At 36.9% G+C, this 27,727-nt stretch overlaps 1 protein-coding gene across 1 annotated transcript; it reads right to left on the bottom strand.

Annotated features, from left to right (window-relative positions):
• Positions 1-34: 34 nt before the first annotated feature.
• LOC139136024 (uncharacterized) lies at positions 35-27,592 on the bottom strand. The gene is made up of 11 exons (XM_070703844.1): positions 27,487-27,592; positions 23,575-23,599; positions 14,103-14,732; positions 12,818-13,057; positions 6,651-6,712; positions 6,083-6,173; positions 4,478-4,806; positions 3,967-4,078; positions 3,418-3,545; positions 379-607; positions 35-198 (listed from the first exon to the last, which is right to left on the bottom strand). The coding sequence occupies exons 1-11, from the start codon at positions 27,526-27,528 to the stop codon at positions 35-37; spliced, it is 2,052 nt and encodes a 683-aa protein (XP_070559945.1). The 5' UTR covers positions 27,529-27,592.
• Between the last annotated feature and the right edge of the window lie 135 nt (positions 27,593-27,727).

Here is a 27,727-nt window from a genome sequence, read left to right as displayed (position 1 = left end):
TAAAGGCAAAAGTATGGTTTTGATGTACTGTAAATCAATCAACAGTGAGTGAGAATAAATCATTTTCGAGGCTTAAAAGCAATTCAAAGTAACTGCTAACACCAACCTGGCAACCGTCTCTACCCCATGTACTACTTCGCTTTTCCATGTACGTGCACATGATCTCCTTAACAGCCACCGAGAACTTCATTTCTCGTTCTGAACATTGAATTAACAAAAGCCTATTTCAGTCAGAGAATTATGAAAACATTATACAAATGACAACTGTACATGAATGTATGATGGTGTTATTTATAAGGTAAAGCCACAAATATCCAGTTTAATAGCAATCACAATGAAGGTGGAAGGGAATACGATTTGAAAAAGTATGTTACTCACTCCCTAGAATAGTGAAGGTCAAAAAGTAAAATCCAGTTGTCATAAAATAGTCGTCTGGAATGAAAATTTTCGAATGGTTTCCACTGAACTGGACATTAACAGAGAACTGGTATCCACGGTACTGATTTGAATACTTGACCACGTCGTTGAATATATATGACGTGGCATTTCCATAGAGAGGTTCAGAATTTTCCAACATAATGACAACTGCATGATCCAACTTCGACACCTGGAAAGGAAATGCAGGGGAAGTGTGAAAGAAATGAGACTAACATAAAAAGCGACAATCAAGTTATATATTAGTGATGACGACACTGTTTCCCTTAGCGTCAGACACACAAATTAGGTTTTCGTTTAAACCATCGAACCATACAACCAACCATACAAAAATACAATCCTACAATAATTAAAACCATACAACTATACAACCATACAACAATACATAGATACACATACATAGATACATAGATACATATACATACATACATACATACATACATACATACATACATGCATGCATGCATACATACATACATACATACATACATACATACATACATACATACATACATACATACATACATACATACATACATACATACATACATACACACGTCTCAGTGCGCTGAACACAAGTGTTTAAAAGATATAAAAACAACCAGCTAAAATCTAAAAAAATTACAATCACGAGTAAAACTTAGTAAAAAGGTGGTCTTCAAACAACGTTTAAAAGAAGTTACATTTCTGGCACAACGAATTTCTGAAGGCAGTGCATTCCACAGCAAAGGAGCACATACTGAAAATGCTCTCTGACCGTAGGACTTATTAAAATAGCCGCGAGGAGGAGTTACACGCAATTTCTCAGAAGATCGCAGATTTCTTGTCGGTACATAGAGATCAATTAAATCTTTCAGATGAAGCGGTGCACCACCTCTAACAACCTTAAAAGTAGTCAATACAATTTTGAAATGTATACGAGCTTTCACAGGTAACCAGTGTAAATCAATGAAAACAGGAGTGATGTGGTTATATTTGCGTGTACCTGTGACGAGACGGGATGCTGCATTCTGAACGTACTGCAGACGCGTACGGATCAGTTGGTCATTTGAAATGCCATAGAACAGACTGTTACAATAGTCGAGTCTAAAGGTAACGAATGCATGGATGAATTTCTCAGTAGTGGGCTTGTCGAGTAATTTACGAATTTTACCGATTCTTGATAAAGAGAAATATGCATTTCTACAAAGCTGACTGATATGTTCACACATGAAACCATTCCTGTTGGGAATAACACCAAGATTCCGTACGAAAGGAGAGGGAGCGATATTAAGTTCACCAATCCTGAGGCTATTCGATTCTGCCATATCGTATTTCAAGCGTCTTGTTATCGTTCGACACCACCAGCATGTTACTTCTCATCCATGCGCGAATATCATCAACACACATTTCAACACCGGCGGTAACATCTTCAGGTTTATTGCGGATAATGAACATCTGTGTGTCATCAGCCTACATCATGTAGTCAAGATTATGGTCTACTATAATATCCTCTAGTAGTGCTGTGCATACATACATTCATACATACATACAGTACAGTGCAGTACAGTACACGGTACAGTACAGTACAGTACAGTACAGTACAGTACAGTACAGTGCAGTACTGTACAGTACAGTACAGTGCAGTACAGTGCAGTGCAGTACAATACCAAACAATTCAAAACAGTACAATACAAAACAGCAAAATAGAATAGAAAACAATACAATACAATAAATACAATACAATAGAATACAATGGTTGCTAACGAGTGTTGGCAACATTATCACCTGTCGATATTTTCCCCCTGTTTGGCCATTCCACTTCAAAGGATGGTTTATGTTATACTTTTAGAGCGAACAATTTTGACATTAAGATGTCGACAGGTTTTCACAATTTAAAGAGCATTTCTATTTATTTTTCGTGTGTTTGCAGACGTAAAACATAGGCTAGGCTATCGGATCAAAATGATCGCGCCAACTTTAGATTTCAAGCTCGATTGAGCAAACTGCTCACCTGATAGCAGAGTGGGAAGCTCTATGATATCTCGCTATGAATTCAAAGTTGATAAATAGCCGTAACAGTCAATTTATGTCAACATATTGCACATGTCCTTATACGTTAAATATGCCAAATTTAATATCTTAGGAAGGAATTTGCGAGCGCATTAGGGAAAATCCGAAGGGGTACAGGTTCGTAACTCGTTCACTTTTCTTCAGTGAGAAAAAAAGAACATTTCAAAGATATTAATTTACATCGTCTACTCATATATTTTCTTTATTGGCTTTCCTAAATACAACTAAACTTATTTTATATACCTTAATAACTTTCTTGGGAGTATCTTACAACATGTTGTTTTCGAAACCTGCACAGAACACGATCATGACCTTTGAATCTCACTGTACAAATCGGAAACAATATATTTACCTTCTCTGTGGCAAGTATTTTCGGAATTTCATGGCTCATTTATGGCTATACTCGCTATAATTCACTACCCAGGTGTTTCAACGTGTCAACAGGAAATCTGTCTTATAGAGGTTCTGTCATGATGTACAGGCGACCAGAACCGTACTCCTCAGCAGAGTAGATGACATGAAAACATCGTGCGGGACAGGCCGTGAATGAGAAAGGCGTCGGTCGCAATAATGGGTACAAATATTCAACGCGTCCATTTGATTGTTTTGGGTAAAGCTGTACTGTACTTATTAGGTGCAATGCCCAAGAGCTGAATCAAAACATCAAAATTTTGATTATTATTATAAATGACGCTTAGGAGAGTCATAAGTCCTGTTCGTTCAGCTAGCTGTCCTACATGTATGTGAAAATACCAACGATGGTCACGCGTACGCCTAGCTCTAAGTAGTTTCTATTACAGTGGAAAATAACATGTTAAACTACGGGTTCATATCTGTACTCTCTAAATAGTAAGAGAATGGTGATACAGGCATAGCATGTATTATGAAATACAGTACAATACGGTATAACATTGTTCATGATCGACCCACCTTGAAAACTGTTCCAAAGTATGTGACATCATCCATGTCGAGATAGATACCTTCAACTAATACATGTTCTTCATTGGCAGGGAAGTCACTCGCAAACATAATTTGAATTTCATCCGTTGTATTATTCACTTTGTGCATACATCAAATATTCATGACACATCAGTGAAAATAATACAAATTGAAAAGTAACAAAATATTTAGTGATGGTAAAATAACAAAATGATGAACATGTTGGTTGTGATTTACTGGGCAAGTGTTCCGATTCTCACATTTTTAAAACTAAAATGCTTGCATATAAAAAGGATAATGAACTAAATCATTTTCACCATACATAGCGATATAAGGATGCACAATCATGTTGTCTAATATAGAGACAATAAAACATTTTGCGGGTTGCTTGTATAAACAACAAACTACAACGACAGTTTTGTATGCAGTTTCTTGCAGCACTTGCAAGTAAATATGGATGATATACTTCTGTTGTTACAGTTCTACGTGACCGAGGTAAAAAAGTAAAACGTTGTATTGCATTGCATTTGATATTTATACCTTCTACTTCATTGCCTTCCCTGTCTGTGAACGACAACGCCAGAACGTCATTTTCCGAAGATCCATTTCCATCATTCTCTTTTTGCAAAGATCTCCTTTTTAGACGTTTCACCTGTAAGAGATAACAATGGAGTGATCAAACATTCTCTGTTTCTATTGATCAGAAGTGTGCTGAGCCACAAACTAATAAACGACCTCAATGTACCTGATATAATCCTAGTGGACACTGCAATAGCTTTTAATCATTATGTTTACCCTGGCCTCTTTCTTACAGATTTCTGCTATTGCAATGGTGATAGAATACAAAAACTGATAGAGCCTGACTTAATTATAAGGTTTTTTATTTTTATTTTTTCAATAACTGACTGTATATAAAAAACTGCATGATCTTGCGCCATGTACCCGCTAATAATATCGGACATATACGACCAATCTGAATACGTACTACGTTGCCCACCACGCTGTAAAGATAACACCTATACAGTTTGTGAATATTCAAAAATGTACTCACTATCCTGTTCAATGAGCCTTCTTTCTCTGTTAGACTGAAAAAAAGTTTATCATCTCCTGGTAGAATAAATCCATACCCAATGCCTACTTCTATAGAGGAGTTGACAAACTTGCTTGGCGAGCCGCTATCCAAATTTAATAGAAGTGATGATGTTTCCAGTAGCAAGGGGTCAGTACCTGGCTCTTTGTTCAGAAGAACAAACGTCGCAAGTTTATCTGCCGTATTCAGCAAGGATTGTATGAAAGCATCTGTGTCATTACGACCGCTCTCAACGTCAGGGAATGAAGACAAAATAGCTACAGCGACGACATCTATTGCATTTAACACGACTGAAAAAAGTAGATGTTAAAAGAAGGCATGAAACATAGCTAGACGTTATGCGTTGCAGATCGAATCATTTTGATCGAATATTCATCTTGACACGTTAAGCTGATTTAAACAGTGATAGTTGGGACAGGATTTCAGTGAATACATTTTCTATTAAATGTAAAATTGAGTGATGTCATGCAAAGTAAATTGCTTATCGGCCGTAATTAACCAATTTATTTCCATTATTTGGTTGACATGACAATTCTTCCTGTAAAACAATGTACAGGAAGTTGCGATGAGACATACCTATATATATATTCGATTTTATTATTTTAAAGATTCCAAATTATTAAGTTGACCCATAGATTACCGGTAACATACGTCTGATTATGAGAGGCATATTGTGACATTGAGGACCGTTCTGAACAGAAAAGGTATACTCAACCACGCATACACATAGATTTATTTGTTTGTGTAAGTTCTTTAACTTGTTATGTAGGTCTTTTCCCCCACACTCGTGACCTGTGTTTAATTTGTCTAGAACATTTTCAAGGTCACTGTCCTTCACGACTTCACAACCTTGATTTCAATTAGTCATGTTTGGAATGTTCTGGAAATTTAATTTGTTGTGTTAGAGAGATAATTTTAGAACAGTAATTAGCATGTCAATAAAAGTTCTAGATTGTTTTAAATATATAACAACATGAGTATAAATACTTGGACAGCAGGCTTGCAGTCAGACAATTGGGATCGCGTCTCTTGTGTGTTACTTCAAGACTTTGGAAACTCCAGCAGTACTAATTTCAAGACTTTTTAAGACCTTCACTACCATGCTGGATTTATACTGTGGAGTTTGTGCAACTTCAAGCTTGCAAGCCAAAGGACTGTTCCTTATCCGACTGACTGTTACAACTCTGAGACTGGAGCGTTGCCGTCCCAGCTGAGATAAGTAGCCTGTACACTTTTACAGTTTGTATTTTATCCCTTGTACTAGCGATTAGTTTTATTTATTCGTAATAAATTTCGTTTTATACGGAAACTGCTGAATTCACCTTTTGTTCGTTTTCTATCACGTAACAAACTTGCTCAACTTTTTTGCAGCAAACTTGTCAGAATGCGGCTAAAATAAATTTCAATTAATCCAACTCGAAGCCGATATTTGCCCTCACAGACTGGATAAACTATGATTTATGTGCTGTGAAGAATCAATTTCAAACTACATGGACTTCATATCTCTCAGCTTATCTGTCCAAACGCATTCAACATAGAATGTTAAGAGTCTATGTTTTTATTTACCATATGCTATGTCTTTGCTCTGCTCCTGTGACACATTCATATTATAAAGACCAGTTATCGAGGTTGATAATTCATCCAAACGTTTGATAACCTGTTGGAAGAAAAACAAAGTTATCAAAAAGTAGTTTGTCAACAAACACCGAAGGCACAGTTTTGGATTTCTTCTGCCTATGTAGCATAATATCCGTCGGTGTTTTCTGTTAATTAATAGGTTAGATTGATTAAAGGGGAAGGTCACCGAAGATGATTACTGATATGTGCTAACTTTGGGTCTTGGTACATAATTAATGTTATTTTTACTATTTACTTACGCGATCTGTTGTTTAAAACGGCAAAACAGTTCTGAAGTAGAACAAAGTTACATCATAAACAAACCCACCGACGTTTGCGAGGGGAAGAGTATACGGGATGTCATTATAATTGACATGGTCCCAACTGTAAGAGATTTTTCTTATCTAGCTAATGACACTGAAATCCACTGCAGTAACAGCACCACACAAACGACTTCTGTTGATGTTAACATTATATGAAAATGGAAATAAGAACTGCCATAAGGACGTATACTTACTTCATTTGTCGTCAACGCCTCGCTTGTTCCATTCACTCTATCAAACAATGGTCTGATCTTTGCTGTGTAAATAATTATGTATTCAGTGAGGATATAGAAAAAAAGAATAATTGTCACAAACCTGGAATTTCTGTCAAACCCCTGGGATTTTGAAATATACTATGAATATATGATTCACAACTGCACTGTTATTGGTTAAATGGTATTCCCTAACCATGTGTGTATCATTTATTTAAGCAAGAAATAATCCCAGGGAATGCGCCTAGATTTTACTACGTCATGACATACACACACTTCCTCGTAAGGTAGTATGCGTCTCGAAAGTAAAAGTCCTAAAGTTTTTGCTCAATCTTTCCTTAAGGAATCTTTCAACTATTTTCTTTTAAAACTGAGAATAAATATAGCTGCAATATGACAGCCCTGCGCCCACACAGACCTTGACGGGGTGCAAATAGTCGCTTTGGCCTGAAACGACGTTCTGCACCCCGTCTATTAGTTATAGACGTCTATAAGTTACATAGTTTACATTACTACTTTAATGGAAGATGCGCTTGGTACCTTTTGTTCGTCTTAGCAAACAATTGGTTGTTCCAACTATACGGTTTTCAACAGACAACGCCACTGTCGTCGACTACTGTCAACATAGGTAATTACATATTTATGACATCACGTGTCTGTAGGGTGACATGAATCTTTGTGCAGGAATTGGAATGTCTATATATTGTTTTTGAGTGTGTTCTGGTGTCAAGAATGTTTTGTTTTTTTTTGTTTTATCTGTGGCCATAGAAAATGACTAGATCAAGATATGTTACCTCTTGTGTCGAACTTTCATATAAAATTCGAATGTCAGGCGTGTTTTTTTGATTTGGCAATGAATTCGACTAGTTCATATTGAGTTCCGTAAAAGATTATGAAAATGTCGTCTCTGAATCTGTAGCAGAGTGCTATTCGTTTCTCGTTCTGCTGGACGATTTTCCTTTCTAGATCGTAGAATGTAACATCGGCTATTTCTTGGGATGATGAGGAGCCCATCCGAGGATTTGTTGATAGTTACCGTTGATTATGAGTGTTAGCATACATAACATATTCTTCGTGGGCGTTCTTTTACTTTGTAAACGTTTTTTGTGTCATTGCTTCATCACGTATAGTGTTTGTGTACAAAGAAACAACGTCAAGTGTGACTAGAATTATATTTCTCAGTTTCTGTTTTCCGTTAGCCTATACCCTATTCGTTGCTTTTCCGTATAGGGTCCGTTGAATCTCGTGTGTATGTTTTTTTATTTTGGGACGATCGGTTTAATGCAGTAATTTATGAATCCACAGATGTTGTATGAGGGACTTGAAAAACCGCTAATGATTGGTCTTCCTACATATTACATACAACTGTGGTTTCGTGCAGTTGTAGTTTAATTTGATTTTTAGGATCAAGGCTCATGTATTTTTATGTAGAAGAAGCTGGTCATGTGTCATTTTGTCAAAAAACTTTGCTCCTATAGTTATCCCTATGTACCAAAACTCAGACCCCTTTCCCCTTGTTCATTTACGTGACTTTTGAAGTGGCCGTATTGAGTCATTAGCATTTACCGGACGTTGAATCTTGACCTCCATGCTGTATGTCGACAGATGTACTTAGATGGGAGTGACCTTCCTCCCCGAGTGTCTTTTGTTAATTATAGATGCATACCAAAGGCATGACAACGTGTAGATTTGGAGACAATTTAAGTTGTACCCTTTTTAGCGAGAGACATTCCCTCATTCGACTATAGAGAATGAGATGTAGACGCTCTGACACCTTGACGTACAGACTTCAGTGAGAAGCCCAGTCTGTTTGACTGTGGTGAACAACGTCTTTGTAGACAGCAGACCTTTCTAGATATTGTAATCATGTAGAAGTATTGTGATTTATAAGCTAACTGAATCATGGTGTAGTGCCTGTGTGTGCGTTAGTTACCGGACCTTTAGACAAGTCATGCGGAAAAGCACCGACAACCAAGAACAATATGCGTACCGGAACGATCACGAAACACACTACCGCTCGACCGTGCCAAATTACATTACATATTATATACACATATGTTCTATCTGTCTGTAAATAGACTGGACAGAAAGTACAATGGGGAAGGCCAGTGTTAGTAGGCGGTGGGTTGCCATACTTGTGCAAGCATGACATTTAGGAGGGTCACCATTTCTTGCAAATATAAGCAGACAAGATGTTGGCGATTAAGTGCTTTGTCCAAAATATCAAATAATGATACACGGTATCATGATTTGAAATACACGCATTTTGAAGGGTCATGAAATTTTATGCATGCCGTTTAGGGAGGATCACCATTTTCGCGCAAAATAAGAAGACAAGATGTGGCCGATAGAGTATTTCGTCCCCAAATAGCAAATCATAGTACATGGTAATCTATGAAAAAACTATATAACAATTTTCAAAGTATAACTAGCAATACCAGTGCATTTATAGACGTTTGATAATTGATTAAAATGCAATTGATTAGAATAGGCAGGTAACAAGTGCGTAAGTGTACAAGAAATTTGATTTTGGACTTTAACAAAAACGTTTATACTGTATACATGGCAGTCTGTCATAAAAATATAAATACTTTTATAATACTAAACTAGCTAAGTCTGTGCTTTTATAAAGGTTTGACAATATATTGATGTAAATGTACATGATTAGAAGGGGACGTTTGAAAGTGCAGACGTGAACTCATTCACACCAAATATGATATTAATTTCACCCGAAAATATTCATTAACTTCTTATTGTAGGCTATTGGAAAAGTATCAAACATTTTGCCCCTACCAAACTTGCGATATCTGTGCATAAAAATTGATTTTTAGGCTTTAATGGGTCATTGACCAGCAATAATAATGTTCCCTGCACAATCACTAGCAAAACCTTGAAATGAAGGTAAGTAAGCATAACAGCTAGTTTCCCTTTTGATTTTTTGAATAGCCAATTGCACCTCAAGCAGTTTACAGAAGTATTGAGTATGAAATGCGATTTATTATTGAAGTACTTGAAACCTTGCATAAAAATGATTTGTAAAGGTTAAAGGGTAATTGTTGACAGTTCAAAGGTCAAATTAGAAATTACATGTAAATTAAGATAATATTGATGTAGATAGTGACACCCAGAGAAAAAGGATCACTATGTTTTGTGCAACGTCGTTTTGAAAAGCTCCGCGCATCCAGTAATTTCTGTCCAATTCCTTAATGATGTATTATTGTTACTTTCTCGAAGGCATATCATAAGCAGGACTTAATGCCTGTCACATATTACTGTAACATTAGTCATGGAAATCCCTGGCACCATTTAACAAGTGGTATAGCCACAAAATGATGACGTCAAAGATGTGCGTACTTACGGAAATGAGGACAAAAGTTACGTCCTAAACGGGGCGATAAATTATTTTGGGGTAAGAGTTAGGAATTGGGACTTGGAAACCTAGAGGGAAATGATTGAAAAGGGTCCCAATTTTTACTATCTTCAATCCTGTCCCTTTTTTAGTATCCTATTACACTATCCACCTCTTCTTCAGCCACCCTGAAACCTATGTGGAAGCAATGGTTGATTGATGACAGGGAGAGAAGTGTTTTTATTTAGTTAAACTTTTTAACATAACAAACATTACCGCTACCGGAACTCAAACCCAGCAACCTGTACTCCACGCGAACAAGTTGCGAGAAAGGGATGCAATGTTCCATACAAACGTTAGGATGATAATACTAAGCAGGAACTCATTAATTTATAATGTTCGTTTGTAATGATTCGAACGTCTTTTACGCATTTTCCTTCTTTTATTGAATTTATGCCTCTGCATTGATTGCTTTATTGGCTGTCTTTATTTTTTCTTTCCATTATCGTGTTTCTTGTGAAGATTTGTTATTGTTTGAATATTTTTTTATAGTATTTGTTGTATTTGCACAGTTAACGCATAAAATTGTTGCTTGTTTAAGGATATTTTATCTTTGAAAACTGTGTTTGATATTTATCATTGAATTTCGTCATTTGCTGCTTTTTTATAATACAAAAGGTGTGTTCCGTTTTTGACACGGTACATTTTGTAACAGAGTATCATAGACTGTTTATGATACTGTACATTTTGTATAAAGAGGTTCATGACTCAACACGTATGAAATGCAATATTTCATTGCTATCGTAGATGAAAATATGAACAAAAAATCGTCGGATATGCCACGAAAACTACTTTATAAATTCCACCAATCGACGAAGTGAATTAAGCAAACGAAATTCGCTGCCAATATAATGATTTAGGGTGCATATACTGTCACAAGCACGAACTCATTCTTCTTCTGGTTTGTGCATTCCAAGTGTCACACATCAGCGGCAGTGGGCTCCTGAGCAGTATATTTGGCGTGACATGAGTTTCTAGACAAAACATTTGGCACAACATTGTGCTATGTGCAGTGTTAAATCGATGAAGGGGCTGTTAACTCACACGGATAAAGAATTGAAATATGTTGAAGAAGTGACATCACACCTTCGCTTATATATCGCCACATGAACTCATAAAGATAAGTTGGAAATAAGTCTGAAGATGTGAAGCCCATCCAAGTTCGCTTGGCATGCATCCATACGCATTCCAAGGTGTTGATGTGGGCAAAGATTTGAGGATCCACAAAATGAAGACAATGATTAGCTGTGAAATGAGAGAACCAAGGAGACTCAGACAACGAAGAATAAGCCCCCTACCCCCCATTCATCAGAATAATACTAGAACCTGGAGGAACAAATCGATATAGCATTGGCATTACGCCGGTCAACAGAAATTAAAAGGCAAGCACAAATATCGCGACCAATGACCTACACAAAATGTCTGTCACTGTGTCAAAAGACAAACAAGCACTCCTGAAGAACTGGGAAGAAATAGAAAAATACCAAACACTAAATAATTTATTCACGAAGAAACAGATCATCGCATACAAATGAAATCCAAACATTGGCGACACACTCATAAGTGCACAAGTACACAATTTTACAGAAACGACCGAACAAAATGAAACACAACAAACTGACCCAAATATACGTATTCTAGCCTCCTTACTGGACGAACAAAACACCGACAATGATTAATCCACAAACAGTGAAACAAAAATCAAAGGAGATCACACTTTCATTCGACAGCCAGATTACGGCTACGTCTCGCCATGGCTTATATCTACACTAATAGCCGAACACACAAAATTAAACATGAACACAGAGAACGAAAAAATAGTGTAGGCGATGTGTGGAGCCGCTTTCCCTTTATTACATACCCAAGCTCCATTTGGACTTCTGGAACTTGAATTCGTTGTATATGTTTTTTACATCCATGGATTCATAAATTTCCATAATACAGCCGGGCCAAAATCTATTGGGAGGCATGATCCCAAAGATAAAGGAAACAAATTTCTGGACAAAATAATACAAATAAATAACAGAGTTTGAAGTATATGTACAGGTGTGATTTTTTGTCTGAAGAAGAAATAATTTGCCCGTCATATTGATTATTATCTGCATTTGAATGAACTCTGAATTCTCTTACGTAACCGTGTGCCGTCTTTGGCATCTGCTGTATTTAAAAAGCGGTCAATATGGTCAATGCCGTCGGGGTCGCATTGTACATGACAACAAATTTGATGAATAAAACGTCAGAGGGGACATATTGTACCCGGAATGAGACGGAATTATTGCCGCGATCACATGAACTAACTAACGCTAACCCTAAAAAGTCTGTGATGGTCTTCACTTGCTTGATTTTGTGTCGGATGAAGCACAATGGGCCAGGAATTGGGGTAAGCCGATCGAATTTTCGGAACGGAACGAGCGTAAGCGAGCGGAGTTCCGACAATTTGGTCAGCTAACCCCGATTCCTGGCTCCCACTGTGCTTAACCCGACACAAGAACTAAGCAGTCCGAAATAGTGACAGTGATTTGAAGAAAGTGCAAATTTATATTATTTCAACCTCACTAGTTAGTCAGTGTCGCAATTATGGGGCGTCTGTGTTTAGTGTACGGCGATTTTGACGTCATCAGTTTGTGGCTATACCACTTGTAAAATGGTTCCAAATCCCTGAACTCTCCTCTGATTGGAGGACAACGGTGCGACAGTATAATTTAAGAAAAAGTCATCTTAAATTCGTATTATAAATTACCTTCCACAGTTATGGTAAATGAACAAGTTGCCTTATTGTCATTTGGGTCCGACGCCTCATAAGACACAACTGTATTGCCTATTGAAAAGTTACTCCCAGGCTCATGGCTTCCACGTATTTGTACAGTGCCAGAGTTATCAGCGGCAAGAGGAATAGGCCATGTCACCGACGTCATAGGGATATCGATAAAGGTCGATGTCGAGAGGTCCGATGTACAGTTGATTACAGGGTTCTCTGTGTCTGTAAGCAGAATAGGAAACCATTTAGATGAAATTTTCTAAAATCGCATTAGTTTTATAGTACCTTTTGATGGCAGACTATATAGCGTTTCAAAATCATGTGACATCTTATTTGACTGTCCTCCCCCTTGTCATTATGTAATTACTTTATGAGACAAAATTCTCTCTGACCATTCTCAAATTGCTGTCGACAAAATTCTCTTGCAGTCACGAAGTAATATCATTCATCATACAACAGTTCATCTATGCTAAATACTATGCGATACTATTATATTTCATCCTGACAATTATCGGTGAGTGAATGTACCTCTAAATTCAATCAAATTCAGCACATTCAGTTTCAAATCACATGGCCCAATTACCTGTAATATTTTACTTTACTACGAGCACTTATGCATGGGCATTTGGGCATATATTTTTACTGCAGTGATGCAAACTGGATAATTTGTGGTAAGGTTTATCCCAGTCAATTGACATGATATGCATAAATCTAGGTAAAAGGCTTGTGTTTACAAATACGTTTTCGACCCCACCCCCGTGTAGGAACATATTTAGAATTCTCAACAAATGGTCAATCAGGTGAAAATATCACCTCGGGAACAGATTGCGTCTTCACTTTTTATTGTGTTGTCACTGATCGGCAGGTATTGTGTTTGTTTAACGGAACAGGTGCTCTCTCAATGGTATTATCTGTTTTGATACAACATTTAAAGTTGTACACCGTGCATTATGCATTTCCACTTTATATTATATTGCATTAGTATGGGATAATACTGAAAATTTCAAAGAATATAAAAGCGAACACAGACGCAAGCAATTCAGTTGATATATGTTACTTCTTAAAAAGATAGCTTAAAATCACATTCATAAAGATCCATACCGAATACTGTATATGAGCATGTGAAAATAAGACGAGCAAAATGTACCTTCTTATTCGTTTTGCAATTTACTTCTTGTTCGAAAACACTTGTGAACTTGTGAAAGTGTGATTTGCCTAGCACCATGCATCATATTTTAAGTTTCCTTTACTGAAGTAAAATCCGTACCTATCTTGCATCTAGATTCTGCAGCCAAGATTTCTGATGGCGACAACTCTCTGTCGTACACCTGCATACACGATACCATGGCTCTCAAAAAATTGCTGTGAATGTTAACTGCACCAATTCTGACTTCATAATTGGTTGCCAGCTCAATTATACCAATATCCTTCGATGATTTCAACTGATCCATTACCCACAATTTGGCTAGTCCGGTATTGTGGTTGTAACTGGCTCCGACAAAATTCCAATTGTTTAATTCCAAAGTCTGTGTATTTACGGTTGCAGTCAACGATAAAGTGTTTCGTGTCATGAACCTAGCAGCGAATTGCTCATTACCACCCGACATGTGCACTCTCCAATCGTCTCGTTTAAAGTTGAAAGTTGGACCATTCGTTCCTTGAGGAAAGATGTACATAAGCACGTGTATAGAGTATCTTGTGTCGTATGCACCGTTGTTTGGGAATTCAACGTACGAGTCAGCATTGCCTGTGAACTGATAAGCCCCAGCTATGGTGCCTTGTGCATTAGGAACAAGAATAGCGCCACCACCATTGATGCCGTGATTACCATAACCAGATACATCGCTAAGCAACTCATTTTGATCGAATGGCCAGAATGCGACCTCCTCCAGTAGTGCTGCAGTGATGACAAAATAAAATCGTTCATTTAAGTGTATTTTAGAAGCAATTTTGTATACCACGACTCGCGTAAACATATACACGCACATACATGCATACATATCTATGTGAGAAGGTACATACATCCGTATGCATGCATGCGCGCGCGCACACACACACACACACACACACACACACACACACACATACACACACACGCGCGCGCGCACACACACACACCCATCAATCCATCCATCAATCCGTTTCCGTCTACAGACACTTTATGCCATCGTTAGAACCTGGTGGTTATGAATTCTTCAATGGTGTTATGCTCGATGAGCCTTGCTTTACAAGAATAACATTATCCTGGTAAAAGGGTGAAAATGTCAATGGCATACCGATGCTACCCTTGACTGGTCTTTAATCCTCGTTGTCAATGAACTCTTGAAGTTCCTTACGCTGTTTGAATGAAAATTCTTGCTCTTGTATTGTCAGATGGTTATCGCTCATCGCACATTTAGCATCCGCTATCATTTGAACTATAACACTGGACGTTTTTTTTCCCAAGTGCTCTTTCAATATAGTGAAGAATAAGTTTTGAAAGAAAATATTCTCTGACTGAACTTTTTTTTAGCCAGTTGGAACTTCATTGATAGAATCCCACAAGCTTAGGGTTTAGATGATGTTTCATCTCACTCAAGTGGATGAATTTCTGTCTCGCACTACCCGGAGGCGAGTTTGAGACGGATATTTTCACAAAAGTGTGACACATTTCATGTCAGCCCAATGTGTTGTTGGATTATTTCTCTTACGTCCCTTCGATAGTTGAGAAAATTTCAGGTATCATATTTTGTTATAGAAAACAATATTGTGAAAAAAACTCCCTGAAATAACTTTTTCTACCAAAGTCAACATCCATTCACACATAATGGTATACGAAACATCTTTATTTTGAAGTTTCTTCTTATTGCTCAAACAACATTTAGTATCAATAAATCGGCAAAGTATTAGTTGTCATATACATTGCATCGTGCTGTGATCAATCTTCACACATAGTTGTGACGGTCATTAATGGGGAGTGCACAACCCAATTCACTTTGATATGAATCGTGTGCTCGCGTAACATTTACATTTTTAAAGAACGCGGTCACCGCATTCATGATACAATAATCGCGGCTAGCGTGCGGGGACAGAAAATGACCAATGAGGATTCGTCAAACGAAATCAAAGTGAGACTTATGTGAACACCATGGCCAATCGGATGTACTAGGGAGACAGTGTAGTGGTAAAGAAAATGAATCCAACCACATATTAAACGCAGTCACTATTATAGGAAGATCTATGTATGTGCATAGAATCAGCATGTTGGCTCAAGTAAATGTGAGAAATGGCCTTATTTAGAAAATAGCAAATTAGTGATAAATGTGCAGGCAAGGCTCAACCAAAGTGAATACCGGGTTCTACTTTAATAGCATCTTAACAGCTACAGTCAACTCAATATGACCTCCATATATAGCTAAACCAAGTTGATGCCTGCTCATACAGTGTGTAAATTCCTCTTTTGTTTTGAAAAGAGGAATGGCAATGGCATCTTTACAGTCATCCGAATGTGAAGTTAAACAATATAGGCGAGCGGCATGCTCACCTATTTTTCAGACTCAATGTACCCACCTTACATACAGCCACATCATACGTCATTTGAAAGCTTATTATCTTTTCTTCAAGAAAATTGACGATGTGGAACTGCCAAGTGTGGCCGTAACCCCTTAATTTGCATAATTCACATGGGTACCCAATTTGCATAAATGTGATATAAAACAAGGAAATTCATTGTTAACTACTCTAAACATACTTTTAAACTATCGAGTGATATATCAAATGAAAGGTATTTGCATGTAGAACACAAAATTGATATCCAAAAGGATATTTACAATGATTGTACTGAATACTTTCATATTTATATTGAAAAAATATTTTCCCCTTTTGAATAACAATATTTTAGAAAATTAAACACATACAGCCTCATCATACAGCCACACCATAAATCATTTGAAAGCTTATTATCAATAGACAACATTTAACTGTAAAGTACGGCCGTAGCCCCTAATTTGCATAAATCCGACGGGTACCCAATTTGCATAAATGCGATATAATATTAAATATTTATTATTAACTACTCGAAATATACTTTTAAACTATCGAGTGATATATCAAATGAAAGGATTTGCATGTAGAATACTAAACAGACATCAAAAACGATATTGAAATTCATTTGACTGAAATATTGTCATATTTATATTGAAAAAAAATGTTTTCCCCTTTTCAAAAACAATATTTAAAATAAATTAATACAAAAAGCCAAATCGTACTGCATCATCATAAGTCATTTGAAAGCTTACTATCTCTACTTCAAGAAAATTGACAATGTGGAACTGTCAAGTATGGACGTGGCCCTTAATTTGCATAATTTACATGGGTAACCAATTTGTATAAATGCGATATAAAATTAGAAATTTATTAACTACTATAAACATACCTTAAACTATCGAGTGCTTTATCAAATGAAAGGTATTTGCATGGAGAATACAAAACGGATATCCAAACAGATATTAAAATGATTTTACTAAAATGTTTTTGTACTAATGTAGAACAATATACTTTCCCTTTTGAATAACGATATTTTAATAATTTTAACACATGGAACCGCATCACACAACCACATAAAACGTTATTTAAAAGCCTATTTTCTCTGCCTCATGAAAAATGACGATATGCAGCTGACAAATAGGGCTGTAATTATTTAATTTGCATAATGCACACGGGTACCTAATTTGCATGAATACAATATAAAATTACAAAAGTCCACCATTGTTAAGTACTCTCAACTTACTTTTCAAATATCAAGTGATATATCAAGTGATAGGTATTTGCATGTAGAATAAAATCATGAACTCTAAACGCGTAATCAAAATATTCTTATTGTATATTTTCAATTAAATCGGAAACATCTTGACTCGTTTTTATTATTCAAAATATTGAGTAGTAAATACGAATAATGCTCACGTTATAGGGATAAATATCTGAATATTTTGTGCAATTGATTTTGTTGTTTATTAAGGATACGCAGACTGGAACCTTTTCCCATCTAATTCCCATATAGCTGAACAACAAGAATACATATAACCAATTGGAACTAATTCGGGATTATTGGGTCTTCATATTTTGCAAATTTTCTAAAACGTGTTTTGTGCTCTATAGTTGAGTGTTGAACTATTACAAGTTACTCTTAAAAACAAGTAAAAAGAAAAGCAGATGAGCTTAAATTTGCAAATTAAACCGACATTAATTCACCATCCAAGTATCCCAAATTAGTTCCAATCTTGTTATAAATAGCCGATGTTGAATGGCCCTTATGTATTATTGATGTCATTTTTGTTTCAACTTCTTTAGAAATGTTGTTTTGATGGAGAAATCATTTGTTACTACATCTGTGTTACATTTTTATTTTCAGTTCAGTTATGTGGAATATGTAGACGGAAGGCACCATATTTCATTTATCGTATTTATTGTTATATAATGAAGGGAAAGCAACTCAACATACCATTCATTTCTTCGTTGTTTGCGTTTCGTGTATAATGTTGTATACATTGTCAGGGTATATATTATGTTTGGCTGTTTTATATAAAGTGTTAATTAGCCATGGCGATTATTCCAGTTAACAGTATAATACTAGCACAACTTACAAGTTGGTATCTCACGCTAGAAATACAAGTGAACAAAATGACGCCGACCAGGAAAGTTCGTGGGCCGCCCAATTATAAGTGGATGATGCAGTCCAACCTTTCACAGATCAGAATTCATTGACTATTTTCTCAAACAAATCGTGAAGAAATAAACAACATACATCAAGGATACGACAGGTTTTACACGGAAAATTGAGACAATAAAAGTTCCGGACAATGCGACATTGGTAACACTAGACATTGTGTCAATGTACACTAATACACAGCACAATTAAGCAATGGAATCAGTCGACAGAGCATTAAATCAGCAAAGATCATCAAATGATTGCATAATCAAACAACCAACAACAAAATACATGATAGCAATGCTGAAAATAATCTTAACAACACGTTTCAATTCAACAATGAATTTTACCGTCAAATATTTGGGTGCAGTACGGGATCTCTGGTTTTACCTAAAGTTCCCGACATTGTATCTCACAGGACAAAATGAGAATAATTCAGCAACACACTGAACAAATATCGCTCTTACTGAGATTCAGAGACGATGTATGATTCTCATTGGAACTCAACACGAGCTGAATGAATTCATATCAAACATAAACAAATGCATCATATTTTCAAATTTTCGAAAGCTCTTCTCAAGAAATCATAAAGGTCATCGGTGCAACAAAGAGAACATTCTCGACTGCAAAACACACACAAAACCAACAGATACATTGCGGTTCATGAAACCAAATGGCATCATTGGAGGGCCTTGTTAAACGCGAAACATTACGATATATATATTAGAACAATCATGCAACAACAAGACAATACAAAATACAAGATATTTTCGAGATAAAAGTAATGAAATGCGACAAAACGATTCTAAATCTTGTTTAATTATTACTAATTTTGGACAATCGGATGACATTTAGTTGTTATTAAATTCTCATTAAATTACTTTCAAAACCTTGGAATCGTAATTCGTAATTTTCGAATCCAACCCGAATTCCTCCGCCCCTCATCGTTATTTGTGAGCGTAGCCTAATCACATACATAAGAAACGGAAATATCAGCGTTACGATGATGCCAAACTTCACAAAACCTACAACAGTCCGATCTCCTATTCAAATTGAGCATACACAAATACAGCCTGCACGAACAGTAGACATTCTAGCTTCCGTACTTGAAAAAAACTGAACTTCAGTGGAACAACTCGATTGGTAACACCTACAATCATTCAATCAGTGCACATGTTTCAACAAAAGAAAATGAAGGACTGATGAAGACAACTCTATTCTCGAAAGGTAGCATCAAAGGATCGCAGTGTCACATTAGTCTTGCTACCCCATAGGGCAGGACACGTAGATTAGGGCTACGTCTCGCCATGGCAAATCAACACTATACATAAAACGGCCAAACATAACATAATATACACTTACAATATACAGGGTGACAAACAGAAGACTTTTAATCCCCAAAGGTGTTAATGTTCCATTGTTGCGTTTATCTTATCCAGCTGGTGCTTTGATAGGAACGTCAGGGCTGTAACGACTCCTTCAATACCACGGGCACACACATATGCTTGCACATGGAACTATGTTGACAGGAAAAAGTGAACTACACAACTTTTCAATGCAAGTAATCTAGTTTCTTCTTGAATTTAGGCTCTAAACTAAGTTTTAGAAATATGGTGAAACAAAATATCATTCTTCGTTCATTTTCATTCAAGTTTCCTATTTTCGGACGCTTCACAGTAACGCGCATTGATCACATATGCAAATGTTATCAGACCAGTATGGAACGTCCTTTTCACGTGTCCAGCTTTTTCATGCTCCAAGAGCTGCGCGTATCCTGTGACATCTCCGATAAAAAGAACGAAATCAATGAATTGCTAGCCAGAAACCGTTTTTAACAGTATGGCCACTCTTACATATAAGAAAGGAGAAATGGTAGAGACAGTTGACGAGGCTTGCCGGTGGACGGTAGCACGAGTGTGACACAGAGCCAGAAGACAATGGACAAATTTCAGTGACTTTCCCAGGGTAGAGTAGAAAATTCAATATGACTATTTCTCCCTCAGTCAAAAGACAAAGTCCTTCTCTTACGCAGAAAATGAAAGTATTCAAGCGTAGACTTTCCCTTCCGCTTGACCACGGCCCTTCCACAAAACGCGATGCGATGACTTGAATATTGACAGTATCTCTACTACCTCCATGGATCGACCATGGATGGATTGACGTGGCGTTTTAATTAGTATGAGGAAAATGAAACTCAGTTACTTTTGGTCGCTTTACATTTGATCAAAAACTACCAAACCCATCAGACAAGGCCCTACTCTTACGCAAAAAACCAAAGCTCTCAAGCGTCGACTTTCTCTTCCGCGTTTGAGTTTCTTCTCTTTCGCATTTGAGAGAAACAAACGTCGGCTTTATTCGGAAATGGTCGGCTATTCGTGGGCGTAACGTCAGTCCAATGGTAAGCTACACCCGATGTGAACGTCGGAATAATTCGGGCTGTAGTCGGGAAAGCAAGGTTGACCTCGAGAGCGATTCCCAGTACAGTACACGTTCGCAGATCGCGGTACTTCAGGCTGATACTAGATAGTAACAAGTTCACCGCGTAAATTGCTAGACTACATATAGTGAGCCACATCGGCACTTCTGAAATGTTATCTCCGGCTTGCAAGACAACAAAAATATCAAAATATTATCATCAAAAGCAGAATTTCGGGGCTAGAGAGCGAAACATTGCTGAAAAGTAGCCGGTCAAAATACGGAAGTAGCCGGACAATTTGGCCGGCATCCGGCTAAAAATGAACACGCTGCAAACAGAGAGGCTTGTTGCGATGGACAAGTAGCCTTTAGCTTTTTGACCAGAAAAATAAGTGAGTGTTCCTTGATAATTCAAAGACTGGATTCGTTGACACCAAAGTTTGCTCGTCATGACTTTCATTGCACTGCATGCACCTTTCCGCAATGCCACTCATCGAGTCTGAACTGAAGAATTGAAAGAGTACGTTTTAGTAAAAGTCCTGTTTTGTTGTGCTGATTTTCGCTAACATACTTTCTTTTATAGGGTTATTATAATTCATACAAAGCAAAAAATCGTCAGTTTGTCTCCTTTCGATCGTACAGAGATATTGTGTGTTCAAAGGGCAATGATCTTTGTGAACATACCCTCAACCAGCTTAAATAGCTTTTCGTATGCAAAATCAGCGTACGTTAATTAACTGCTGGTATTGTTTAAACAGCGATTTTATTGGAAGGGATTCTATAGAACCATTGTTTTTGTAAACTCTTCAGGCAATTTTATGAACTAAATGATGACCTTAAAGTAACAGCAAGTGCTGGACGGCACTTTTAACGCTGGTCGGAAATCCTGAGTGCCGGACAGAGCAGAGCCGTCATCAAGTTAAGCGCCGACCGGCGTGGACCATGCTAAAAGTAGTTCCGCAGTGCTAATGTTTTGTTTACTCTAAAAGATCATCTGTTCCCATATGTTGACATAGAGATTAATCCTCTGATAACCAACTCGGGTTACTCGGGTACTTCTAAGTTAATGGAGCGTTCCCCTTATGTACCTTCGAAACATATTTTGAGATGGTTTTGCGAAATTGATGAAATTTACCCGTTGGCGGCACCTGAATATACACTGTCATACACAAAATTCAAACAACTAAGATATGAACGATGTGTGGAGCTGCTTTCTCTTATTACATGTCACCAATTGTGTCTGCTGTCAAATTAATCTTCCCTGCACAGACCTTTGTTCCTGCCAAGGCAGCGATAACTGTGGCAACCCTTTTAAGCATGAACATGTTAGTAAAGAACAGTGTGATGAATTTCTAGAATTACTAGATTTACTGGAAATGACATGAATGATTCGGATCATGAATCATGTCATTACTATGACTGCAGCTTACTCTTACACATTGTTTCAGCTACAGAGCTACATTTCAACAACTACAATAGTGTCGTTCATGTGGATCTTTTTTATGTTTGGATTTAATAGTAATTGGTGATATTTTCCCAACACATCTAAACGAAATAATGTTGGTGTTCAGATCATTTACCATGTATGTTAAAATTAAAGTGTTATATATATATATCCTGTTTTCATGGTTACAATATTACAAGAAAAATGTTTGTATTCTTGAGTAACATTAAAAAGTTTCTTTATGCTGTGAATGGCTATATTATACTCAAAACAAAAGGCATATTCGAAGAATCAGCCTCTGACCTATACAGGCTAGACACCGGTATTGGATAATATTGTAAACAAGGAGAGGTGTGCCCCAAAACAGTTATATATGCTAAACACGCAAAGTTTTCAAAGTTGCCCACTGAGCAAGAATATTATACCCCGCTGGGATATAAAAATGCCAGCGCTCTTTGTGTACAGCTAAAGAAAGTGTGACCCCTTTGCTGTATTCCGTCCTGTAACTTAATATAACTTTAACGGAGCAGTGCATGACACATTCATTGGCAAGGATTATGTTGTGACAATCAAATACTGAATCACCGCCAGTCGTCAGGGTAACAATGTGCTTTGGGTCATAAATCTTGAACAACACCATGGAAGGAAAGACATATAATTTACTCAGTGTTAGATTTTTTGCACAAGCGTTGATTTAACATTTTAAAAAAATAAATGTGTACTTGATGTTAAAGATGAATATTGTTTTCATATTCAGTTTGATCCTGAAATAGGCAATCATTATTTTGTTTCAGTTCTTCAGACAAAGCCAAGCGATAGATTCGAAATAAAATGCTTAACTTTCGGAAGGGGTTGCTTCAACGTGAGTTCTTTCTTCTGACATACAATGTTTAACGCCGCTCGTAGTTGGGACTCTTCGCCAATTAAATACTTTGATCAACTTGAAGACGAGTTTTAAGAAACAAAATCAAAATCAAACCTATATTTTAAAATCATGTAATCTGAATAACATGACCTGTGATTTATTTAGAATCACTGAAAAGGTGATCGTGATATAAACGTTTAGCTTTTTTATTAAATATTTATATTTTTATCAATTTAACACGAACGATCTAAAACCAATTCCAGACTGTACGAGGATCTGTTTGGTAAACGATTCAACCCATCCGTAACAATAAGTTGTCAAGTACTTACTTTGATTCGCTCCAACAGAGAAAATCTAAAAAGAGAAAAAGAGAAAACGGTAGACATTTTCAAAGATTACAGACTGAACTTGTACGATAATGGCGTTAATCATGAAACAAAGATCCCTTTTGGTATGACGGAACAGTAAGCCCAGGATAAGTTTACTACAATAAGTTAGGCAGACTGCACTTCGATGATAGATATTCGAACTTTAACATCATTTAGATGCTTATGAAGTAAATAATTTTTTCAATTGTTGGGTGATTTTTGAAAATTGATAATTTTATTTCCCCTTTAGAGATATCACAGGGGTGGCGACAATTCATTTCAAATACCTGTAAATAGGGGTAATTTGCTTGTTTAGTATCCAAATCTGCATTTGAAGAAAATTTGAAGAAGATTTATTTCGAGCTTAAAGTGGCGATGGGCGTAAAAAATAGACAGAAATGTGTAAAATGAGTGTGTTTTCGTGTTTTGAAACATCACCTTATCCCTTCGCGAAAGTTATTAGGCCCGCTAAAATCGAATCAAAATACTCGCGCCGCACCAGCAGCGTTCGATTTCAAACTCGATCGAGTATGAACAGATGACGGAGTGAGAGCAAGCAGCTCTGCGATATCTATGAATGCTCACCAATAATAGCCGTACCAGTCAGTTTATCTCCATGAATTATACATGTCCTCAGACGTCAAATATGCCGAATTTACCATCTTAGAAAGGAATATGTGAGCGGATTCGGGAAAAAGTGAAGTGAGTACACTGTAAGCTGTAGCGTCGTAACTCGATTTTTGTTACTTTACGAATAAAACATTTGAAAGGTATTTACATCGTCTGCTCGCATATTTCCGTTACTGGTTTGATTAAATAGAACTAAACTTCTTTGAAGAACCTAAACGAAAGTTTGACTTTCCCTAGTATCTTACATTGTATCCGACACCTGCACCGGACACTATCAAGCTCTGGGAATCTCACTGACAGGTACAAATTATTAATATGTGCACCTTGTCTTTCGCGAATATTTTCAGTGCAGTTGGATTTTTGTGGCTCATTTATGGTTGTAAACGACGAATTTCACCATCTAGACACTTAAACTCGTCAACAGGAACTTGTCGTATAACGGTTCCATCATGATGCACTGTAAACGGGGGCGGGGACCTTTATCTTCAGAAGTCTTATTCGCTCAGCTGTTTTACATAATGAATGTACCTACGAAGGTCAGGCATACCAGCGAAGGTCACGCATACGCGTTGCTGTAGGTAGTTCGGTTACAGTGAAAATATAATTGGTATTTTCACTAGTTAAAATAGGGGTTCATTTCAGTACCGTCTAAAGAATAGGAGAATGACAATACAGGCATAGCATGTATGATATTTAGATATTAGACGAGTGGTGACACAGTCATTACGTCACGAGTATTTTCCGAGCTGCAAGAAGAACAATATTGGGGAATAATATACTTATCAGATGCACAAGCCAAGAATTCGTTATTTTTTGAAAAGTAACAGAAGTTTTCCATGACGATTCCGCGTTTAAACTTTTGAACTACTTTAGAAATAATATCAATACGCCGTTCGCAAGTTGTCAGTCATTCCAGTCGTCCGTCGCGTGAGCGAGGAACAGGGCGTTCACGTTCGTTCGTGTATGGAGCAAATACCAGACGACCTCTCGGTCTACACGTACCTTCCGCAAAGTTATACACTATTTCAAAGATAGCATAGGCCTACAAATTTACCTCAGACGAAGATATGCTATTTTTCGGGAACAAAAATCGACTGAATCTCGACGGCGCGAACACTGTTAACGTCACGCCACCCTGGTTGAAATGCTTACGGAACCACGGTAACGCGACCAGCTTAGAGTTCGTTGTTTCCACAAATTGTTCACGTAATTTCTTCGGAATATACAGGCGGTACACTCTTGTGTTTACATTGGTCTGATTATTATTGTCGTAGTCTGTGAAAATATCGATTTCATTACATGACTTTTGGAGGCCTGGACACCGCACCTGACCCCTTGTTAACAGTGGAAACCGTATGTCTGCCGCATGACAGTACACTGCTCAGTGTGTTGGAAGTTCAGGCGTCGGCAGGGTCTGTACGAATACGAACTCCCATGCATATTGGTGACAAAACTAAAACACGAGGACTCAAAAAATTTCCTAGTTGATGTATTTTGTCGGACTCTAATAATTATGATTAATGTTTACGATATTTTCACGTCAGACACATTTTGATCGTGGAAGAAATACCTGCCGTCATGTTGTTTGTTTTACACTTACGAGCACACCTATCCACCAAGATCGACGCAAAAAAGGTCCGACGCACCAAAATTGATGACATAGACGCGGGTTGTCGTGACGTACAACGACTAGAGAATAAATCCCGTATTTTTTGTTCGGAGACGACAAACTTGGCTTGTGCATGTGATAAAATTAGTTATGCTCTCTTTTAAAGATATAAAACCTTAAAAAAAAGTAAAACTGTTTATCATGAAAAAAATTGGGTAGGTAGGAAAATAATGTACACTTCCATATATTATAGAGAAGATAGTGCGGTGACTTCTCAAATACACAGTTTACATTAAGTTAAACAAATGATGAAAAATTCTGTACTAAACAACCTTCAAAACGAGTTGACAGGCTCAAACAAAAACAATTGTAAACATTACATTGCCTGGAAAATATCCTCACGAATCATTCTCCACGTTTCTTGAATTATTTTCCTGTTATATTTAATGTTACGGTATAAATACTCTGGAGAGTAAAACGTTTATTGTTCTTTCGCTGTAAACTATCTAAATACGATACTAACACATTCCTGTGAGCTTCATGTCAATTTCATTGTCGAAAACGTAAAAGTGATGAATTGACGTCACCATGTTTTGTAGGTGAATAAACTTCTTGTAAATATTACCGCATGGTCACGTCACATCATGCACACCAACCGGAGATTCACTATAATATCCAAACATTCCAACAATTATTATCAATTTTTCGACATTAAAGCATTTTTGGCTGTACAACAATCAACTGTATAACTGTCACAAATTTTCTGTCAGTTTAATTTGATGACAGTGACGCATTCACAAAACAGTCGCTAATGCATAGATACACGTATCTACGCTCACACCTGATGGAGTGCACTGGGCGTACGTGTTCAAAGCTGATGTGTGATGTTTTTGGTTGAGTTGTGCGTTCGCGACGATTTTACTTCATTCTTTTCTCATAAACACCCGTGTACCGCATGTGGTTTTTAAGATAGAATAATTTCTCCACTGCTGTCTCTTCTTAAACCTCGTTGTAATCTCGAATTAAAAATGCCGATTTTTTCTATGCACTTATTCGTTGAACGAAATCTTGTAGAAGCGTCAGAAGAAAATGGAAATACATTTATATTTCTTTCATAAAGCGAATTGATCATTGTGAGTATTTCTTGTACTGATGCAAACTCTGCAAAATATTCTGATATCAAACATGTTTGTTAATTTATGATCGTGCTTTACGGAATGCTTGTCTAAATTCACGGAAAACGTAAACAAATTTAAAAAATACTTTTTATAATTATGACAACCATTAGAAGTGCCATTTCCCGTTCCGAACGTCTGCGCAACAGGAACTTGCCATTTTATAACGTAATAGAGACGCTACACGTACTAATGGAACGCAATTACGTGTAACAAAACCTCTCTATTGTCGGTAACAAATACTGTACGCATGGCTGTTTTAAAGGGAAGAGAATAATTTTAATGTGTGACACTTATGGAGGAAACGTTTCCTGAATGGAAACATTTCAGCGGAGTTTAGTGGTTCATAGTGTCAGGATATGCAAAAGTTCACTGAAAATAGCTACTTCCTTTTATTCCTATGGGCTTAAATTTACGTTTCAACATGTTGAATAGACAACACAAAATATAAAATCTTACCTGCAAAAGCGTTGCAATCAGTATTATAAGCTGCTTAATCATGGTAGCAACAGAGCGGATATGAGCTGTGGTAAACGTTTCAGTTGAACATTTGAAATGAGCGTGTTTTAACGTGTTTCTATGAGAGATGCGAGATTATTCTATTGCTCAGTTTCTATGCGCTAGGTAATTAGGCAACTCTCTCATAACAATTGCGTGAATTAATAATGGTAGGTAAAATTGATTAAAAACTCATAAACTC

This window comes from Ptychodera flava, chromosome 6, assembly GCF_041260155.1.
Source record: "Ptychodera flava strain L36383 chromosome 6, AS_Pfla_20210202, whole genome shotgun sequence".
NCBI lineage: Eukaryota > Metazoa > Hemichordata > Enteropneusta > Ptychoderidae > Ptychodera > Ptychodera flava.
This window is presented reverse-complemented; position numbering and strand designations above follow the sequence as displayed.